This window comes from Argopecten irradians, chromosome 14 (genome assembly GCF_041381155.1).
Source record: "Argopecten irradians isolate NY chromosome 14, Ai_NY, whole genome shotgun sequence".
NCBI lineage: Eukaryota > Metazoa > Mollusca > Bivalvia > Pectinida > Pectinidae > Argopecten > Argopecten irradians.
Genome location: NC_091147.1, coordinates 5005607 through 5026757, shown reverse-complemented (window position 1 = coordinate 5026757; position 21151 = coordinate 5005607). Strand labels below are relative to the sequence as shown.

Here is a 21151-nt window from a genome sequence, read left to right as displayed (position 1 = left end):
ATACAACTGTAATTGATACAAATATTAAATGACTTTTTGGTGTAACTTGCACCACCCACCTCCCACCCTGTCCCTCGTTTTGAGAAAGGTTCATTTTCTTTGTAAATAATATAAGCTATACAATCATCATAATCACATGAGCTGTGTATGTGTAAGAATAAAGAAATATTCCCACATAACAGCAATATTCAGCATATATTAATTTACACTATTTTCAAGATTTGTTTTATAAGAACTATGATTTTGATATGCATATATATTTTGGATTATAATCATTACTTGATTTCTGCTCTCTTAGGCTTGTCCCATGCTAGAGCATCTTCGGGGTAATTTTAGAAGTTGCATGAAACCACAATAACACCAGGCAATAGACGGTAAATCCATTATCATATCATTGTATTTAGAAATAATATTGTGTCAATTGTTATTATGCCACGTGTTTGCCCACAAAGGTATGTTTTACACCAATAAAACTATAACATTGTCATCAAGGATCAAACTGATTTCTGGCCGAGTTCAAGGTCGCTATCTATATAATAGATACACCAATATACTTGCCAGTCTTATTTTCTATACATTTTACTAATGGCTATCATGTAGTTATTTGTGGATGCATGAATTATAATTTTAACATAATTCATACAATGTATATGATAGTACAACTGTAGGTATGGATGCGATGTGACCCAAACAGATATTACCATGACCCCCGACCTTACATGGGCAAGCATGACATTTTCAGAGGACAAGATCTTGGAGAGAGAGTAGTGATGCACTTGTGTCGGTCCTTGAGGTGGAAATCTTATCATGTATTCTTTGATCGGTAAGACATTTAACAAATTAAAAAGAAAGAAAAAAAACAACACTAAATTGTTTTGTTCTAACATTATCCTGTGCTTAATATTTTTATGAGTTTGGTGTGTAAGTGACTTTGAATTGTCTGCTACTCAAGTATGTTTATAGCCAATATAAATATGGACCTTGCCATCATATTAATTGAGCGTTTTAGATTTGAAATAACCTTTGCCATTACTACTAATTTTGTATTGTCATTATAGAAAATAAACCATAATCCTACTTCGCAACAGGTTTGAATTATGCATAGATATTATACATATTCAATATAGTAAACTTATAGAAGTTTTGTCTTAATTATTTAGGTTCTTCACATTTGTAAAGCTAGTGCGTACACTTGAACAGAACGGAATTTACAGTTGTGGTACCATCAAGAAAGATGCGACTGGATTCCCTGATGAGCTCAAAGCACCTAATCTTAGGGGAGGAGAAACCCAGCAGCTCCAACATGACAAATTGGTAGCAACTGTATGGAAAGACAAGAAATTGGTACATATCTGTTTTTGTCATATATTCCATAATGTCCTAGTGAAAGAAGATGGATAATCACATGGACTACTGGGTTATGATATTATTTATAATAAATATAGAATTGCTAATAAAATGAATTCTATTTATCCAAGAACATATCGTTGTAGCAGATGATGATTTATGTAGCTATAACTGGTAAAAAATGTATGTACAACTGGTTTGAAAACATAATGTGCATTCACCTTATATCCTAATCTTGTCTCTATAGTCACTCTATAGCAAACACTGTTTCATTTTTTCAAATTTATTGTAAATCATCATATTCTTTAGGCTTTATATTTGACCAAGATATAATCATAAGTGAAGAATTTGATCATTTGAAATAATAGTTATTTCTGATTCAGGTCCATCTTATGAGCACAACATCAGACCCTGTTGGTGATGATCCAGTGGTGAGGAGGTTGCGTGGTGGAGCAATGGCGGAATTCGTGAGACCCCCTCCGGTGACAGCATACCACAAATACATGGGCGGAGTGGACAGGCATATGCAGCATCGTGCCAAGTATCCAGTTGGTAGACCTTCAAAGAAGTACTGGAAGTACTTAGTCAATTTCATGTTGGAAGTTTCGGTCATCAATGCGTTCCTGATTTACACGAACACACCAGGTGTACAGCTACCAAGTGCGAGGTACTCTCTTCTAGACTTCCTGGTGGATTTGGCTCAACAACTCATTGGAGGATTTTCCTCACGTAAGAGAGCACGGGTTGTATCAAGACTTGGTGTACCTGCGATTGGTAATATCACTGCACACCAGAGTGTCAGGATGGATAGGAAACGAACCACATGTAAATGGTGCACCAAAACATGGAGAAAAGAGGAGAAAGGAAACTGTGTATGGATGTTCTATGTGTCAGGTTCACCTCTGTGAAGGTGCCTGTTTCCAATTATACCATGATATTCAGTAGCTGCAAATACAATGACTAAACTCTTGTATTCAATTTCATTATTCAATGAATTCATGTAAAATTGTGTCCTGCCATAACCATTTCCATACATGTACGTGTTTAATTTTTCATTCCTAAAAGTCTCAGAGTCCTGTGATCAAGTGATTAGTAAATACCGATAATGGTAGCTACACAGTAAATTTCATGCGATAACTACTTGAATTTTATTACAACTGGATCTCAGTAACTAGTTTCTGTTCTTTTATTATATTTTGAAATGGTGAATCAAATGTACAAAAACAGTCAAAATGAAGTACATGTAAAATGTTCAAATCATATGTGAAGAACTGATATTTCTGCAAACCTTAGAAAATGTGTAAACAGATAAATATACAAACAAATGTAAGAATTCAAATTCAAATCGCATTTTATATCATCTATCAGTGAATAAAAAAGGTTTCTTAATCTTATCTAGACATAACAGACATCACTATCTATATGACGATTATCACTAAATGCTATATTATCTATTTATAGCGTATAGGGTAACCATAGCAACTGAAATATAGTAAATATTTATGGATAATTAGATACATCACCTTATGAACAATGCATACATATATGGTGTATACAAAATGCTACTCTAAAGTGGTCTAAAATGCATTTTATACATTTCCTTTATTACTTATTTTTTTTTGTAAAAATCCTGTGCAGTAAGGGGTTAAGGGTCATAGTGACATCGTATCAAGGTCGTAGACGAAGCGTATTGGGAGCTGGTGCAGCGTCGTAGACACGTAGGACTCACGTGGCTTGGTCGTCAAAACTATTATGCATCACTCCCTACGCTGGGCTGGTATTTGAACGACGATCGCTTGACGCTTGCTATACGACGGCTACGTCCTTACTACAATATCATTAAGTCTATGCTACGTGCCTATTAAGTCCCGCTCTTACTACGATCAGGAGGACCGTGGTATGTTCTCACGACGAGGTCCTACGGCCGTTTTACGTTATCATAACAATCACATTAAAACAGTATTTATGACAGGGAAAAGAGGTGGTCGAAGCAAGGGTTTTACGGAAACGGCCACATTACATCTTGCAGCCAATGACCAACTCACAGAGGAAGCTAAAATGCAGCCTTCTATCAGCAGAAAGCCATGGCATCAGTCAGACAGCCCTCCGTTTTCTCATTCTTCTTCCCATTCTCCGCAGCATTTAATAGGCCTATTGCCACCTTTACTTGAAATATACCTTGCTGACCTTGCAATAGCGCAAGGTGCATCAAAGTTTGATTTTCCATTTTAAGGTGTTTCCTCCTCAAAAGCATTAATACAATTGAGAGATAAGGCTCAAAGACATCGTATATATAGTAAACGTCGCGGAAATAACGTAGCGCAAACGTGATACTCGTGGAAGCAGAGGAATACTAGCGTGATGCAATCTTCTAGAGCGTAACAGCATCCGGTATTAGTCGTAAAATATCGTACAGGCAGCGAGGTTTGTCGCGGTATAATCATATTGAGAACGTACCGTTGACGTAAAGAATGTGGCACAAAGCATTGTTGTGCGCAGTAGGAGCGTATTAGTGTCGTTATAACAGTCACACTGAAGATGGTTTCCAGACAGTTCTCGCTACGATCGTAATGGTCGTGGAGTCGTGGAGGTCGTGGAGAACATAGTTAAGTCTTCATCAAGTGTGAAGGAGCCTTTACATGTAGCTTTCACCCATTGTCAGTACATTGAGACAGGGTGGTGTGTGTTGATTGATGTCGAACATGACTCCTGATGGGATGTTGTCCGATCCTCTATTTAATGTAGTGGTTATAAGGATCTGTATTTTAATCAGATTGTTATCTTTCCTAATGCCTCCCTTGGGACCGCCTCACTTTTGGCCTTGAGTTGAGCGTTTGCCCCTGTGAGGAAGGCCCTGGGTTCTGTCCCCGGGTTGAGACACACTAAAGTCTGTAAAAGTGGTAGTTTCTGCTCCTGCTTGGCGCTCAGCATACAGGGAGTGGGACGACTGGTTCGCCCGTTGTCAATATAATGTGACCGGGTGGGATGTGTTGCTTGGTGTCTTCGGCGGCATGCTTCAGTGATATAGCACTATAAAAAAGGGCAACAGTTCCACTATACAAGAGGACACAACATGAATATACCGCAGTCTCTCAAAACATGCACCTCGCACAACATACACGCAACACACCGCATACATGGGAGGCCGTTCTTACATGACAATAGCTGTTAATAGGACGTTAATTCAATCAAACAAACAACACAAACAAAGCCATAATGGTTGCGGGATAAACAGAATACACGGTTAGTATCTTACAATACATTTGTTTGTTTATTTGTTCGAGGTGCGACCAAAGAATGATATCGAGCTATTTTGATAATGCCGACAGGTGCCCCCTGGTATAGAGGCACTGTGTATGGTTTAATTTGGTTTTTACATTTTGTTACTAGAGGAATAGAATTTCACTACCAATTAAATTTAAACTCCTTTGAGTTCCGACAAGATGACCATGGTAATGAATATGTGACTCTATCACACGAAACATAACAAAAACAATTCCGCGGGAGAATTACTGCCCACTGTCTCCGTGCGACCGCCATTGACATTCTCAGTCACTCTGGGTTTCGGGATAAGCAGATAATGTACATGAGTGGACATCGTAATGAAGGTTCACTGAAAAGTTACAGTCGTAACTGCCTCACTGTCCAAAAACGCAATATTAACGAAAACCTTTCACGTGTTGTTGACGTAAAGTACAACGATAATGCCGTGTCCGTCGCACCGACCCCCGCGAGCCAGATATCAACAGTCGCCTTATCCAGTGCTTCTATCACTCCATAGACTTCAGCATCAAACTTAATTTCCTTACAACAGATGACTCAGTCACAAGCGTTCATGTCTGCTTTTTCCAAATCGGGCTTTATGTCAAATTCAGCCTTCAACAACTGTGTTTTTAATTTCAAACAGTAAACACCAGTTACACCACTTTGTCGACAGTATAGGCTGCATCCCTCGTATCAGTGACCGTATCACGCTCCTCACCAGTGTGTCAATGCGCTATAACCTTTCGTTAATATAAATGAAGAACATACATATTGATGAAATTTATGTAAATTAACCAAAGAAATCTTATTCATTTTTCAAGATGATGCGACGCAATCATTAAACCATTTCAGAACTATATTTTGTTATTGTCTTGGCTGTTCCACATGTGTGCACATTCGTACGATAAGTATAACAATGTTACAAACTGACGTATTGTTGTAATACAATGTACGCCGGGAACCTTGTATAAAATACCTCTTGGATTTTAAATTGTTAACGTAAATATAAGGATTGGTTATCAATTATGCTGCTTGCGTTGAGTGATGAAGAAAGTGAATCTCGGGCAAATGTTACTTGAACTGCTTTCACTTCATTTGCACGAGATTCACTTTCTTCGTCAGTCAATGAAAGCAAAAAAAAACAAGTAATCCTTAATTGAAAACACTGATGTTGAAAGGATCATATGTCATTGTATCGGACGTCTTGTCGAGGAACATGTACATACACAGGCACACTAACTACTGTAAACGTTTACTGCTCTCAGAATGTTAGTATATATTTGTATTGTTGTTTCAAACACAAATATCAGAGGTATCTATTGCAAGTATCGTAAAGCTACAACTGGTTTGATATGTCGAAATATCCGAACGTACATTGTACGTGAGGCCTACTCTCGCTGATTCACTTGTCAGTCCCCAGAGGTGAATAAAATGCTTTGTCGTGCTAAAACTAATCTGTCGTTTTGGTTAAACTTATCCAACTCAAAGACTGTTATTGTCCTGTCATATTTTATCCATTTGCATACAACGAAAATTTTACAAATACAAATAGGAAAGTACATGTTGTAGCGAACAACACATCGTCGCCGACACACAACATGTAAACATTTCGACGTCACTGGAATTAAACTTAGTTTGCATTATTAAACATTATATTTTTATCATACGCACGGAAGCATTACTCAAAGAAATACGGTAGTAACATAAACAATGTAACGTTTCTACATTTGTATATACACAGGTGCATATATGCTTTAAAAAACTTTTTTTAGATACATGTTCCTCGAACGTAGGATCGGTACTGAAAACACAAACAGTTTTTGATCATTATACTACAAACAGCTTTTAAAGTATTATGTTTATAAAATGACGAATGAAATACCAATGTAGTAAACAATTATTTCGTAACTACCACGTATATATACGTTACTATTCTAAATCTATGAGCATATGGGAATGTATTTGCATCATTAGCCATCTAAGTGAACGCTTACCTTTTTTTATTAAGTGTCAGCTTTCATGTTTTAATATATTTTATACATGTTAGGTAATATACGTCATAATGATAGTTGGCATGCCAATAAAATGCATGACTGCTGAGATACACAAACATCATTGTACTGTCTACGTGTGTCTCGTATGCTTTTAAATAATATTGTATAGCATTTGTATACAAAATAATGATCTCCGGAATTTGTTCTGATACGTTGTTAAGAGACAGTGGAAGTATATAAACACGTTTGTCGCCTAGAGTACTGTGATGGGATCGGTGTATGCTATAGTACACTATTAGAGAAAGAGAGAGGATGACAGGTAAGTAACAGTTATCACAAATCAACATTCTTACCTAACGTGAATGGGACACAAACCGACTGTATATCAGTAGCAGGAACATTAGGGATTAGGAATGTCACATTTGTACATTTGAACTTATACAAAATAACAATAATAATAGACGTTATTTCAAATGTTGAGCTTTTACATGTGCGGATGGCTAAGATAAATATCAAATAAACAATATATACGATGACTTTTGTCGCTAAACTGTTGTTTTTTTAAATTCAATATATTGACTGTGTTGTCTTACATGTAGTTCTATTAGTCTACATAGCACTTTTTTCATTATAATTGTAAATTCTAGTACATGGAAGAGGTAATAGTATGAATTATATTTATTTTTTATTGTATCTATGTGGGTTTGAGAATCACACCACTTATGCTTTACTCGCACTATGAAGTCATGAACGAACAGTAATCGCTGGCCTAGTTATGAAACCGTGTAATAAGATTCAAAATGTATGCCCATCAGTGGTTCTCGACAAAGTACATTTAAGTAATTGTCAACTCACCCTATTTCCCAGTGTTGACCTGTTTTTAAGCATTTAGTCCATAAACTTCGCCGACGTAATCAGTTAGGATCTCTATAATTAGATCTATACTGGTCGATTTTTCGAACACTCCGGAAATCGCCTTCTGACTCGCAGAAAAGTGAATTAATAAATTCATATTTGGACAACTACCGCGCCAAGAAAAATATTCTAAACATATATTTTGAATAGGAACAAACTATAAACTCGGAAATGAAGTACCGGTTGGTCGCGTTTTTTGACAAAAATCTTGAATATTAATGCGTCTTGTTGTGTGATGTGGTCTAAAACACTTTCCACATCACAAACTCTATACACAGCATGAAAAACAGCGACATGAAAATCGTTTACATTTATCAATAATGGGAATCTTTGCTTGTTATTGGTTTTTATATCATCTTAGATAATGGATAAATATGAGGTGATGTTAAAATTGTAATTTATAAACTTTTTGTTTCCGACTCGCAGTTGAATATATAGATGGAATGACGTTAAAATTGTTATTCATATTTTTTTTTCTGAAACGTCATGGGCCTTTAACCCCAAACCTCTATATTAGTGTAGCCAGTTGGAGGTATGGCGTTTTAACTGACTGTTAGGTGCATGTATAAATTTTTTTTTGTTTGTTTCTGAAACGTCGTGGACCTTAAACTCCAAACCTCTATGTTACTGTAGCCAGGTGGAGGTACGGTGTGATGCTGAGTAACAGTTTCCTGGTTTTTGGTGTTTACTACTTCATGCCGATCCCCGTCTCCCTACAAAACGAAATGACCAATAGTGCCGTAAGTATAAAATACTGGAGTGTAGTTGGCGAGTACAACTGAAAGCTAAGCTATCAATATCAAGACAAATCACCAACTAATTCAGGAAATTCTCAAGTAGAGAAAAGTTACTTTATAATAAAGATATGTTCTAGTTTGAGGCGGAAAACATTGAAATGAGATTAACAATGGATTTATCCTTAATATAATGTTGTATCGCGGAAAACTATACGTATACAGTTTAAGTGTCGTTAGATAACTTAAAGTTATATTTGCCGTAACTGAGCAAAACTTTTGCCATGTTAATATGTCTTCATTAATCTATTAAAAATCATAAGGTTTGATGAATTGAGCCGTGAAAATCGTTCAAATGGCTTCAGATGCCTTATAAATGTTAGTTACAACACCGAGATCAGGTACTGTAAAACTTTTTGTATCTTATGCCTTATGTATGTTTAGATGGTAACTTTCCTGCAGAAATCATTTTACAATTACTAATAACACTGTTAAAATGTGAAATAAAATTATAGACAACAATTTGGCTTCATGGTCTGACCGTAGGTACTCATTTCGCTTCACAATAGATATGCATATAAGGATTTTCGGTAGTACTGTTAAGTATCTTTTTCTGCTTTTATTTGTATTTCTAAAATTAAAACCAATGAATTGAAAGTACTGTTATTTCCAAAATGTTAGTAACTTTTGGTGATGAATAACATTAAAAGCTTATCTTGATTCGTGAGTATAATAATAAGGCACATCAAATTTCAAAATATTACGAAGAAACATTATCATTCGCCGTATTTAGGAAAAGGTATTCTGATCATTGTGTATTGTGATTCACGAAAAAAAATCAATTTCCTTTTCCTTTCCAATGTTAGGATATACGAATTCTTTGTTCTGACCAAGCGGTCCGAAGTCCACACGTAAATTGCCACATGGTTTGTTTTTGTTTGATTATTTTAACGTCCTATTAACAGCCAGGGTCAGGTAAAGACGGCCTCATGCAGTGTGTAGGGTGTGTGAAGTGCGAAATGCCGCCGAGGACACCAAGTAAAACACCCCATCCGGTCACATCGAAACATTGCATTACAAATGTTTTCTGTTCACAGCATACCTATATCGGATCAAATAGCACTAAGAACCAGATCAAATGTACTGTGTGTCTCGGTCTAGGAGAGGTCCGGTATAATCTATTATTCTCGACCACAAAATGGGCGTAAGTATTGCGTTAGCAATAAGTTATATTTCAGAATAGTCAATATGTTAAACATTATTTTAAAAAAAGTAAAATAAACACACTCGCTGTGTTCTACTACGTATGTCATCCGTTCATTAATTATCGTTTCAAAGAATTTTAATTTAAATAACAACACTGCCATTATTATACACAAAAAAACTGTATAAGGATGCCATTATTGTTACAGAATTGGCGGTAGAGTAAAATATATAGAGGTTCCATTTATCTATTATGGCCTGAGAGGACACCATTACGGCGTAGTATTGTCGAGAGATGGAATCACGAGACAATACCATGAGGCAATAGTGGTCCTCTCAACCAGGCCATAATGGGTTTAGTACATCACCCTCACATGAGACCCGTTTTCATGTCATCGTAACAGAAGCACGTCAGGCGACACCTCGCATCGCTATTTTCATTTCCACGCCGTTACATTAAAAGTACAACATATGAATTGTTGCAGAAATCTGTGAATCTATCAGCTTCACGAATTATTTAAAAGTAGATCAATACAGTGAACTGTTTTAGAAAAGCAACATTTTCCCATCCCGCACAAAACAGACTGTTCGCCATCTTGACGTCTTGGTCGAAGCGCAACGTTATAATGACGTCATGTAATGGTGACGTCACAATACATTCAAGTGCAATTTCGCGCCACTTCAATAGTGCCCGCATGGCCGGGCACTATTGCAAATAGTTGTCATGTGTGTAGCCAATCAGAATCCAGTATTCTGTCATGTGATGTACAAACATCGTATATTTACACTAGAAACACCGGAAGTTGCAAGAACTCAACTCTTTCCCACAATATCATAGGCTGTTCCATGAAATGATGTTTTTTTATATTCAAACGTTATTATTTAAGTTTTATTTTCATCCTCAATTTTTCACCCTTTTTCTTTTTTTAAATGTAAATAAATGCATTGGTTATCATCTGGTATGTAATATACATTGAGTGTTCTAGCATAGCCAATGGTGCGCGCTTAAATATATATGCAATGCAGACATAATGCTTCCTGTGAAACGTAGTCAGCTACCCAACCTGAAAAATCCTTCAGAGCATGTTAGCAGGTCATCAGCCCTCAAACTTGTTATTTCAATCGCTAGATTAATGAAGACCACGAACATAAAACACAATTTATAACAAAGAGATGGATGAGTTCAGAATAAAATATCTTATACACAGTGCGAAAAGGAAATAACATCTAGTGAAAGATATTTAAGAAATGCAAAACAGGACATCTTCATGAAGTTTTTTCCATCGTATGCTGGCGCTCTGCGCTCCTATAGTTCAGCTGATTTGTGCACATTTACATAATAATTGTGTTATTTGGGTTACAAGCACAACTTTGTTCTAGATAAATATATTATAACTAAGTTACTACTGAAAGCATGGCTTATTTTAAAATTCCAAGAAGTGGCTCCTTATCAGAATTTACCCAGAACATATATCTGGACATATTTACAAAGTTCCACGCTTGTTGCTGTAACAGCACAGTTTTGTAAACAACCCGTCGGACTAGTAGACAAGGTCTAGGTCGCTGTAACGTATGTGACTAAACTCATTACAACAGAGAAAACACAATTAGTTTCAGACACAAAGTGTAAGAAAATCTACTGATCTTAATCAATATAAATCATTAATCATAAGTACAAGAAAGTGAACACTTACAACATTCAGTAAAACACACATGGGGAAACACGTCAGTGTAGGATCTATCGATAAGACTCTGATCGATGGAGTGAATCCTACATACGCACGCACAATGTACTGCACATGCCTTACAGATGCATATACCTAACTTCTTGCTTTTCCCATATTTCAATTACACTAGGATAGACGAATATTATATTGCTTCTCATATATATATTGTTTTATTGGTATCTCTGACATTGAACTGAACACTTTGTTAAATATTGCCTCGTGAATATCAGTGTCATGTATCTGAAAGCCACACAAAATGCATTATCAATGGTATTTCATTATCAAGTTCTAAAATAGAGGTCAAAGGTCAAAAGGAGTCGTCTTGGGATGACATAAAACAACTTTAGGGGTTTTCCTTAACTTCTGTAATACTTTCCTATGAAGATTTTTTTAGTTAAGGAATGTTCATGAAACTCGGCCCTGGAAGACTAGAGAGTATAGCACTGGAAGCATTAAATAGTCTCTCAAGTTAAATATCGTAATTATCACTTATATGTGAGTCAGATTGCGTGATACTACAGGATGAGTCCACTCAACGACATCACATGTGGTGTAATTTGGCGAGATCATATCAGAATACTAAATATATAACACTTTTGTCTGACCATACGAAATCAGAATACTCGAGATATCAAACTTCATCTGGCCATACGATACCAGAATACTTGGAATATCACACTTTTGTCAGACCATTAACTGTGACCATACAAATCAGAATATTCGATATATAACACCTGACCATTAACTATGTTTGTAGGTCAGTAGCTGTGTGTTTACCATCTGGATTGGTGATTGACAGACTCGGCAATGGCTGTATGTATAAAAACACCTATATAGACTGAAATCTAATTAATCATATTATTTTGCACATATCAGAATATTACATTTTATATTTCATTTATTTATCTATTATCTGTTATGTTTTTGTTACCATTAAATTTTGCATATCTTAACAGTGTTGCGTTTTCATCGGCACTCGGTATATATTAACTTATTAAGTATATTTATCTATGATTTATTAATGTGACAGTAACATTATCGTTTACGATCCTATATCAGGTTCCGCCCTTCTCTTCACTACTTTGGTGTTCCTGGGATCAATACTATTTACCGTTGGAGCCACCTCCCATCCTCCGGTAACGACGCCTATGTACATACTGATGGTGGTTGGGTACGGATTTATGGCATTTGGAAATGTGTCTGTACGCTGTATGTATATATATATTATAGATATAATTGAACATTTATTCGACAATGCCCTTTTCCGAATTTTAGATGAGATCCTGGGGGAATAACTTTCATCTAGCTATTTTGAACATATCATACCTTTGTGTAACACAAAAGCTAATCCTTACAAAGACTGCATGGCTTTCATACTAACGATTATGTTGCACGTTATGGGAGTTTATCATTGCAACCCACGTGCTAGGGACTTAAACATTTAAATAGTTCTACCTTGTCTTTTATTACTTTCTATTGACAGTTTCGCAGGGTAGAATAATATCACATTATTTTCAAGAAGAAACATTAACTGCTGTTGCGTTCAGTTTTCTCGCGCACTTTGGAGATGGAATAACCTTTTTCACCACGCCCCTCACTGCCAATGCTGTAGGATTCCAATACGCCATTTGGCTAGGTATGCTTAGCACTTCCTTGGTCATTTCCAGTTCTATGCTTATGTAATAATAAATGGTAATAATGTAAATTAAGTAACTTTTGTAACTGAAGAAACATACTAAATCGTCTGCTCCTGTTTTTGATAGTGAAAACTTATCATTTGTCAGCGGTGGAGCACCTTTTAGTTTTGTTGGTGCATGTGGTATAGCTAGAGAGTCAAAAAGTAAAACAACTGTTTTTCAAAAACTTCAAGAGTCAACAGTAATATCATATACAGGAATATGATACACTGTGTCTTAAAGTGTTCATTTTTTATATCTAGGATCACTATTATGTGGCATCAGCGTTCTTTCTGCAATTTTACTTGCTTTACTTCTTCACCTCCAATCTGAAATCAACGAGGAGAAGACTGAAGACAAAACCACTCTGGTATGTATTGTCTTATGGAAACTCAATAGTTGATGGGAGGTTAGAATCCGTTGGACATTAGGCTTGTGGTAGCACAGTAAGTATAGTATTGTTATGATACTTCAGACGTGATGCCTGAAACTTTTAAGACAGTTATGGACTGTTTTGTAATCTAATAAATACTGCTGGACTATTCAAGAGAGGTAACATTTATTTGCAAATAGCAAACGATGACGTTTTAAAAGTAATTTAGTTTTTGGTTATTGAAGTGTTACAGATATTACGGTTAGTGGTGATTAGGTTTGGTCATATATTCGTGTGTAGTTTACTGCATTTGATGACAATGTTAATGTGAGTGTTTAGTGTCGTTACAAAAAAACGATATATTTTATATGAACGTTTGTAAAGTTTTAAACTTGCACTGATATCGGGGATTCTTTTGTAGACACTGGCTGTGGTACGGGCATTACCAGGATCCTTTTGGCTGTTTACTTTGGCATTGGCATTCACTATTGTCTCTTGGCTCGTTAAACATGCAAATTTACCGTAAGAAGCACGGATATGTTAGTTTGTTTGTTTGTTTAATTAACGTCCTATTAACAGCTATGGTCATATAAGGACGGCCTCCCATGTATGCGGTGTGTTGCGTGTATGTTGTGCGAGGTGCGTGTTTCGGGAGACTGCGGTATATTCATGTTGTGTCTTCTTGTATAGTGGAACTTTTGCCCTTTTTATAGTGCTATATCACTGGAGCATGCCGCCAAAGACACCAAGCAACACACCTCACCCGGTCACATTATACTGACAACGGGCGAACCAGTCGTCCCACTCCCTTTTTGCTGAGCGCTAAGCAGGAGCAGAAACTACCTCTTTTATAGACTTTGGTGTGTCTCTGCCAGGGGACAGAGCCCAGAGCTTACCTCACGGGGTCGAACGCTCAACTAAAGGCCAAAAGTGAGGCGGTGCCAAGGGAGGCATTAGGAAGGATAAAGTCAGTTAGGAAGAAGAGAAAAGATAAGATCCTAAATTTAGTCGCCCTTTACAATCATGCAATAGGGGCAGGTACAATTCTAACGCCCTACCTGCAGGGCTGATATATGTTAGTGGTTTCTCTGTCACCTGAAGATAACTGGCCAAATACTTAGATTTATGTTACTAGTTCACAGTAATGATGTCTAAAGATTAACGTCCATGCTGGACCAATAAGATAAATATTTCCCTGGTTTCTGAATAGTTTCATGATATTTTTTTAAATTATTTTTTGGAATAAACAACTAGTTCTAAATGTATATTGGATTAGTCATTGCTCTTTCAGTGAATATTTGGAATTACGGCACGGATACACGATGTCTGAAGCGAGTCATATATCTGCAATAGCTGGATGTCTGACCCTTAATAACGCCTTTCCTTTGTTGGATAGTTGTAAGTATGTACTTTAACATTTTTTGGTAAATACACAACACAGAGCGAGTTCGATTACATACTAAATACATGTACATTATCTAACCCTGGTCAATAACATGTCTCTTTAGCTTGATCGGTTGAGCACCATACTAGTAATCTAGAGATCCCGAGTTATATTCCTGGCAGAGGGAGTGAATAAAATTATTATAAATCCTGCACCCTCATACATTGGCGCCCACGCAGGGACTCGGGGATGATACTTAATGCATGGTACTTGCGAAGGAATCGTTGTGGCCCCTATAAACTCGAGAACGAGTCCATTCCTGTAGGGGCAGTAGGTAACCTGGTCAAAACTAGTTGTAATATACCTCTCGGCTAGAGAGAACTTCTCGTTAGATTGATCGGTTGAGTATTTGACTGATAATCCCGAGCTCGATCTCTGACAGAGGCAGTGAATGCATTTATTATAAATCCTTCACCCTGTTACATATGTTAAAATGCCGATTTTTGATTCCAGAAAAAGATCGATTGTGACGGGATAACGTATTCATTTTTCCAACTACTTCTGCTCTCTTTCTATTTCGTTTTGGGATTTTGTCCGAGGGTCAACATCATTTTCATCTCTGTTGTTGATGGAATAGGTATTGTCATGGCAAACGTAAGTTGACAAAATATTAAAGATGCTCCACCGTTGACAAATGGTATTTTTTTCATTATCTAAAACAGGAGCAGACGATTTAGTATTTTTCTTCGGTTACAAAAAAATACTTACTTTAACACCATTATCACCATTGAAAAGGTCGAGCATCTTATTTTACTTCAAGTTAAACATATGAAAAATAATTATTTGCTTCCCGAAAAAAATCCGTGGCACTATATCCTATACGGAATGAAGTACTGATTGCGCATGCACCAAAGGCAAAATAAATTATTTAATATTATTTTTCTGTGTTAATTAGACATATATATACACGATTAAACACCAATTATTGTGATGAATAATGATGAATATCATTTATGCTCTGTCGGTGGTGGAGCATCTTTAACTAAAATATATAATATAATCGAACCACACAATATAAGTTATTATCATATTCAACACAAATAATGACAAAAGATATGTCTAATTATGTATGGATATCTTTATTTTACTGTATCTTTTAGTATTCATTGCTACAACATAGACTTTCTTCAACATCAAATGTATTCCATTGAACATTCTGGGTATTGATAACGCAATGCATGTATCTTAATGAAACCTTAAGTCATCCCTGGTTTGACAATAATACAACCCCCCATAGCAATAGATATTTGGAAGCTACATGTATGTGCTGCTTAAGGATGCTGCATCGCTGACAAGTGGTATTTTTCACTATCAAAAACAGGAGCATACTATTAAGCATTTTTCTTCAGTTACAAAAGTTACTTAATTTACACCATTACCACCATTGAAAAGATTGAGCTTCGGATTTTACTTCAAGTTAAAATTACAAAAAAATAATTAATTGCATCCCGAAAAATTTCTGTGGCACTATATCCTATATGGAATAAAGTACTGATTGCACATGCACCAGAAGCAAAATAAATTACCTTATATTATTTTTTTGTGTTAATTGGACAAATATACATAGCATTAATTACCAATTATTGTTCAAGTAATGAATATCATTTATGCTCTGTCGGCGGTGGAGCGTCTTTAAGGAAAATCAATGAAGTTCCACGAGTCTAGATAATGATTTTCTAAGAATTACAATGACGACTTTGACCTTCACCTATTTTAAAGCTTAAATACATCCTAGATAGTCCATGGGAAAATAGTGTCATAAGTGTTTCAATAACTCAATTCATCTGATTATCCATTTATTATCATGAAGGCCAACATAGGAAAGGACGGATGGTTTATATTCCTTTCTGGTATTACTGGCAGAGAACTGCTAAAATTATATCGATTGTATCCATTGTTTGAGCAATAACCGACGGTTCTGTCCTGTTTCTTTGTCCTTAATAGGAATCTACAAAAACTATATTCTAAACATCGCAAATAATTCGTATCTGTATTTCAGGCAATGAGTTGGCAGTTAATCGTTGTCCTGTGTCCACCTTCGTCTATAGGGATACTTTCCGGCTTTGTGTATATGGCGAGAAACACAATGCCGGCACTGACCTTTATAGCATCCGGATATATACTAAAAAGGGGTAAAGTGTACGTACATTGTATACTACACCATATATGTGTGTACCACATACGGGGAATATAACGATATGTTGATTGATAGGGACTGGTACTGATAAAGACCTATTCATTAACTATTAGTTACATAGTCAATTATTGACCCTTTACGGTAAAGGTATTTATTGCATCGAGGAGCATCGCTTTGTTTCATTAGGTCTTTGTTTCCTTTTTTTTCTTTTGAAAATAATCTGATATCAAAGTTGAATCATGCTGGCGAAGGATACGAACAATCGCCGCTTTAAAAACAATTCAGACTTGGTCTATGTCTAGATATTTATCTATTTTTTTCTTTACGGCATCAGCAAATATACTGTAAATGAAACCAGCAGAACAAGTACGAAATATTATAGTTTAAAAATCAACGATAATTTCGACATTCCTAGGCCTAGTGCACTAGAGGCTTTCCTCAATACGGTACCAAACTGGCTGTAATTTGAAAGCATCACAAACATCCATCCAACATTTAAAACGCAATCTGCTTCGCCATCTCCGTATTCTCGCTGAGATAATCACTTATAAGTTATGCCGATAATTTGATTGTAAAGTGACCATGGGGATTGATTTATATCTACGAACCCTTCCATTTGTTTACTATCACAATGGAAAATTCACCGCGTCATCAAATTTCATACTGGCAAAGGGGAAGCAACTCGTATTAAAAATACATTTCATTTAATTTGAAGTATTAAAACGATTTAAGTTGATTTTACACGAAAAATAACAAGTATAGTTTACGGTAATGAAATGGTATATCTAGAACGTGTTTAATTTTTTACTGACCGCCCTATAAAATGTTAGGGGTCACCACGTGACGATTCTCCGCCAATAATTTGGGGAACATTTCTGTCTGAGGTGCGATAATCGTTATTAAGGTTTATAACTAATGACTTTAGATCTGCTAATTGATTGAGGTTATTTCTGAAAATATATGTTAATTCATAGAGATATAGATTATTATGTTAATTCCTATACCACATAATCATAATGTCCAGTATCTCCCTTCCACTCGGTGACTAATACAGACGCCCAACAGGTCATATAAGCCTGATTACTACTATCATTGGTCTCTGTCCATCGTCACAGAGATGATGTATTGTTTACTTGAGGTGATATAACAATTATTATTGTAACATATATTTTAATGTATATAACAATGGTTTTTTTTTTCATTTTAGAACAAACATCGATGATGTATTGGGACGATATCAAAATTTCTTCTATATGCTAATTAGCCTGTCGATCATAGGGGTTATCTTCGGAATTTTGATGAATGCCGCAGATATTCGTGAGGTGAGTAATTATATAGCCATATCATTATTCCGTATTCACATGCAAGGATATGAAGTAAAGTTTTCGTGCGTGTTTTTGAGAGACTATGGTATTCTCGTGTTGTGTTGCCCTTTCCATAGTGTTATACCAATGAAGCATGCCGCCAAAGACACATGATATATTGTTCTGTATATTTTACCTGCTTAGTTAGCGTGTATCGAAGCGAACAATTACATCTTAAAGTTTTTGTAGTTAGATGGTTTTGGAAAAAATATTTATTTCGGAATATCTGTTTGGGTTAGTTTATTAGATTAATGTCCTATTAACATTTAAGGATGACCTCTATGTGTATGTGGTGTTTTGTGTGTAAAATGCAAGGTGTGTTTTGGCAGGCTGTGGCATATTCGTGTTATGTTTCCTTGTATTAGTGGAAATCTTATCCTTTTTATAGTACTATCACACTGAAACATGCCACCGAAGACACCGAACAACACATTCCACCTAGTCACATTATGCTGAAAATGGGCAAACCAGTCGACCTCTCCTATTTTAATGAGCTATAAGCAGGAACAAAAACTACCACTTCTATAGACTATGGTGGGTCTCGGCTGGGTACAGAACCCAGCTCCATAGGTACATGTACGATCGCTAAACTTCAGTTAGGTGGTGTCAAGATAGACGTTAGGAAGAAAAGATAAGATCCTAAATTAATTCGTCTTTTGTATAATGGGGACAACAGGTAAATTTCTAACATGCTGTCCCTATTGAATGATTGTAAAAGTTGGAATACTTATAATGTCAGTAGCATGTCTGTTTGATGAGGAACGGACACTGGGATATGTTGAACTTGTATGGTATTTAGAACAACGGTGGATAAAATGTAACAGTTTTAAATGACTTTTTTGTTCCACAATAATGAATTTAATTTCAGGTTTGATATTTGATAAACGATTTATAATGTCAATTTTAATTCAGTTTGGGTCGTAGTTGACATCTTCAATTTCCATTTTAGGGCGGTTCATTGAATTCCAGAATACGTAGATGGAAAAATTCCGATATAGAATCCTTGGGACTGATTTCGATGGGGGACCTATCAAACACATATTGCGGTAGTAAGGACACCAACGAAGGAACAAACGAATTGCCAGATTGAACGCTAGATTTGGTTGATGTGTTGTTAATAATAGGTGATAGACATGGACATATTACGAAATTTAAGCACAAAATAAAATGTATGAGTCCATTTGTCATCTCCAGCGCAACGGTTACGCTTATATGTATTTTAAAAACTTTGGAATGCAGGAAGAAAGGCATGACTATATATTAGAAAGAAATAATAGCGGAGAGACGACGACCTCAGGTTTAAGACCCCGTTTAAACTAGTGATTTGTGTATGTCTATATATCACTTCTTAGGTGTACTTGAACATAGCTTAGTTGATGTAAAGTTTTTACTCTAAGATTGCAAACAAATGTACACTTTTTATTGCAAGTCCACATGGTTCAGTATATTTACTAGCCAGTTTACTAATGTTTATGGTATGTAGTAGGACCGATAATCCGAACGGATTTCACAAAGGGATATACATCGTATTATATTTTACCTTGCCAGAAAAATGGCGGCTGTAGATTATATGATGCAAATATAGCATTTGGGAAGGTATTTCAATCATCACAAATACGTCTTTTATATACTTTTAGAAACAATAAACATAAAACAAAGACCAGTCTTGAGAAAAAAATGTTCAACTGCTGTATTTTTAGGCATATCATGCAGATTTGTGGAATTGTCCTTCAACTTTTAAATTAAACATTTTTTCTTTAAAAACATTATTCCTTATATGTTCAGATGACCCTATAACAGTGAATATGCACATTGATATCAATTGGGACGTCTCATATATATCATGTTATCATGTCTATTTCTTAAGTAAGTTGTCAATGAAAGTTTAAGCGGTTATCTCCCTTTGAACTATCGGATGAAATTTGTATATTTGATATATTTTTTTGTATTTTTAAGTACATAAGCGACCATACTACAATGTTATTTTTGTAATGTTGTAAGGGGCCATCCAAGCTGAAAAGGCCGCCATCAGACATGCTGATGTTTACAAGTTAAGGGTATGCTGTTTCAGCAACAACTTTTATATGTTAACAAGCGCAAAAAACCAACTAATACCCCATACTATTTCCTGGACTGTTCCGGACTGCCCCGGTCTTTGTTTAGTAGGACCGCCTTCACACTTGACAAGACCGCGCTACGACCTAGAAAATCATTTAGATCGTTGCAGGTCGTTACAACGTCGTGGCGAGGTCTTTAGGGGCGTATTATCAACGCAGGTAGGGCGTCATTGCGCGGGACAAAGCTTGGTTGTGCTACGACTATTTTGAACATGATCAAAATTTACGTAGCGAGGTCGTGGTCTATTAACCCCTTACTGCACAGATACGCATTTCTACGCATCTGCGCGATCGTAATAGGAAAACATCAATTGTTCGGTAATGTGATGGTTTATCATTGCGAATAAAATATCTTTAGAAAGTAGAAATAATAAGGATCAAGTTTTATTCTTCTCATTTTCGTGTCCAAGTACTGGAAATTTTTGTATTTTTCAATAAAAACGTATCACCTTCGTTACAACCACAGAATTGATTAATGACGTCGCCCGGTCGTTATTCGTGACGTCGTCAAATAACGTTGCATTTTGGCAATAAAAATCAGGAAGTTACACGACACACAACAACAAAGTTTACCCACATAACACAACATCTCAAAAATAACAAACCTTCAACATCCATTTACAAAGTTTACAACCGTTTTCATGATTAGGCAATGCAAAAAAAGTAGTTGGTGTCTTGTTTTTGCTGCCGTAAAACAAAGCACTTCAATCATTATCGTCGTACCGGAACTTTCAATACTTACATTCACATTTGTATTCTATCTATATTTCAGACTCTTGGAAAAAAACTCATAATCAAAAATGCATCAGTAAAACACACAGATCCACTGATAGTAAATTTGAATACTGAAATGTAT

General features: G+C 35.9%; 1 protein-coding gene and 1 pseudogene across 1 annotated transcript; both read left to right on the top strand.

Moving 5' to 3' along the window:
• Nucleotides 1–379: 379 nt before the first annotated feature.
• On the top strand, nucleotides 380–2789 carry LOC138307349 (piggyBac transposable element-derived protein 2-like). Its single transcript, XM_069248045.1, has 3 exons — nucleotides 380–823; nucleotides 1161–1344; nucleotides 1731–2789. The coding sequence occupies exons 1-3, from the start codon at nucleotides 675–677 to the stop codon at nucleotides 2253–2255; spliced, it is 858 nt and encodes a 285-aa protein (XP_069104146.1). The 5' UTR covers nucleotides 380–674; the 3' UTR covers nucleotides 2256–2789.
• Nucleotides 2790–6651: 3862 nt separating this feature from the next.
• Nucleotides 6652–20532, top strand: LOC138307348 (uncharacterized; annotated as a pseudogene).
• Nucleotides 20533–21151: the final 619 nt, after the last annotated feature.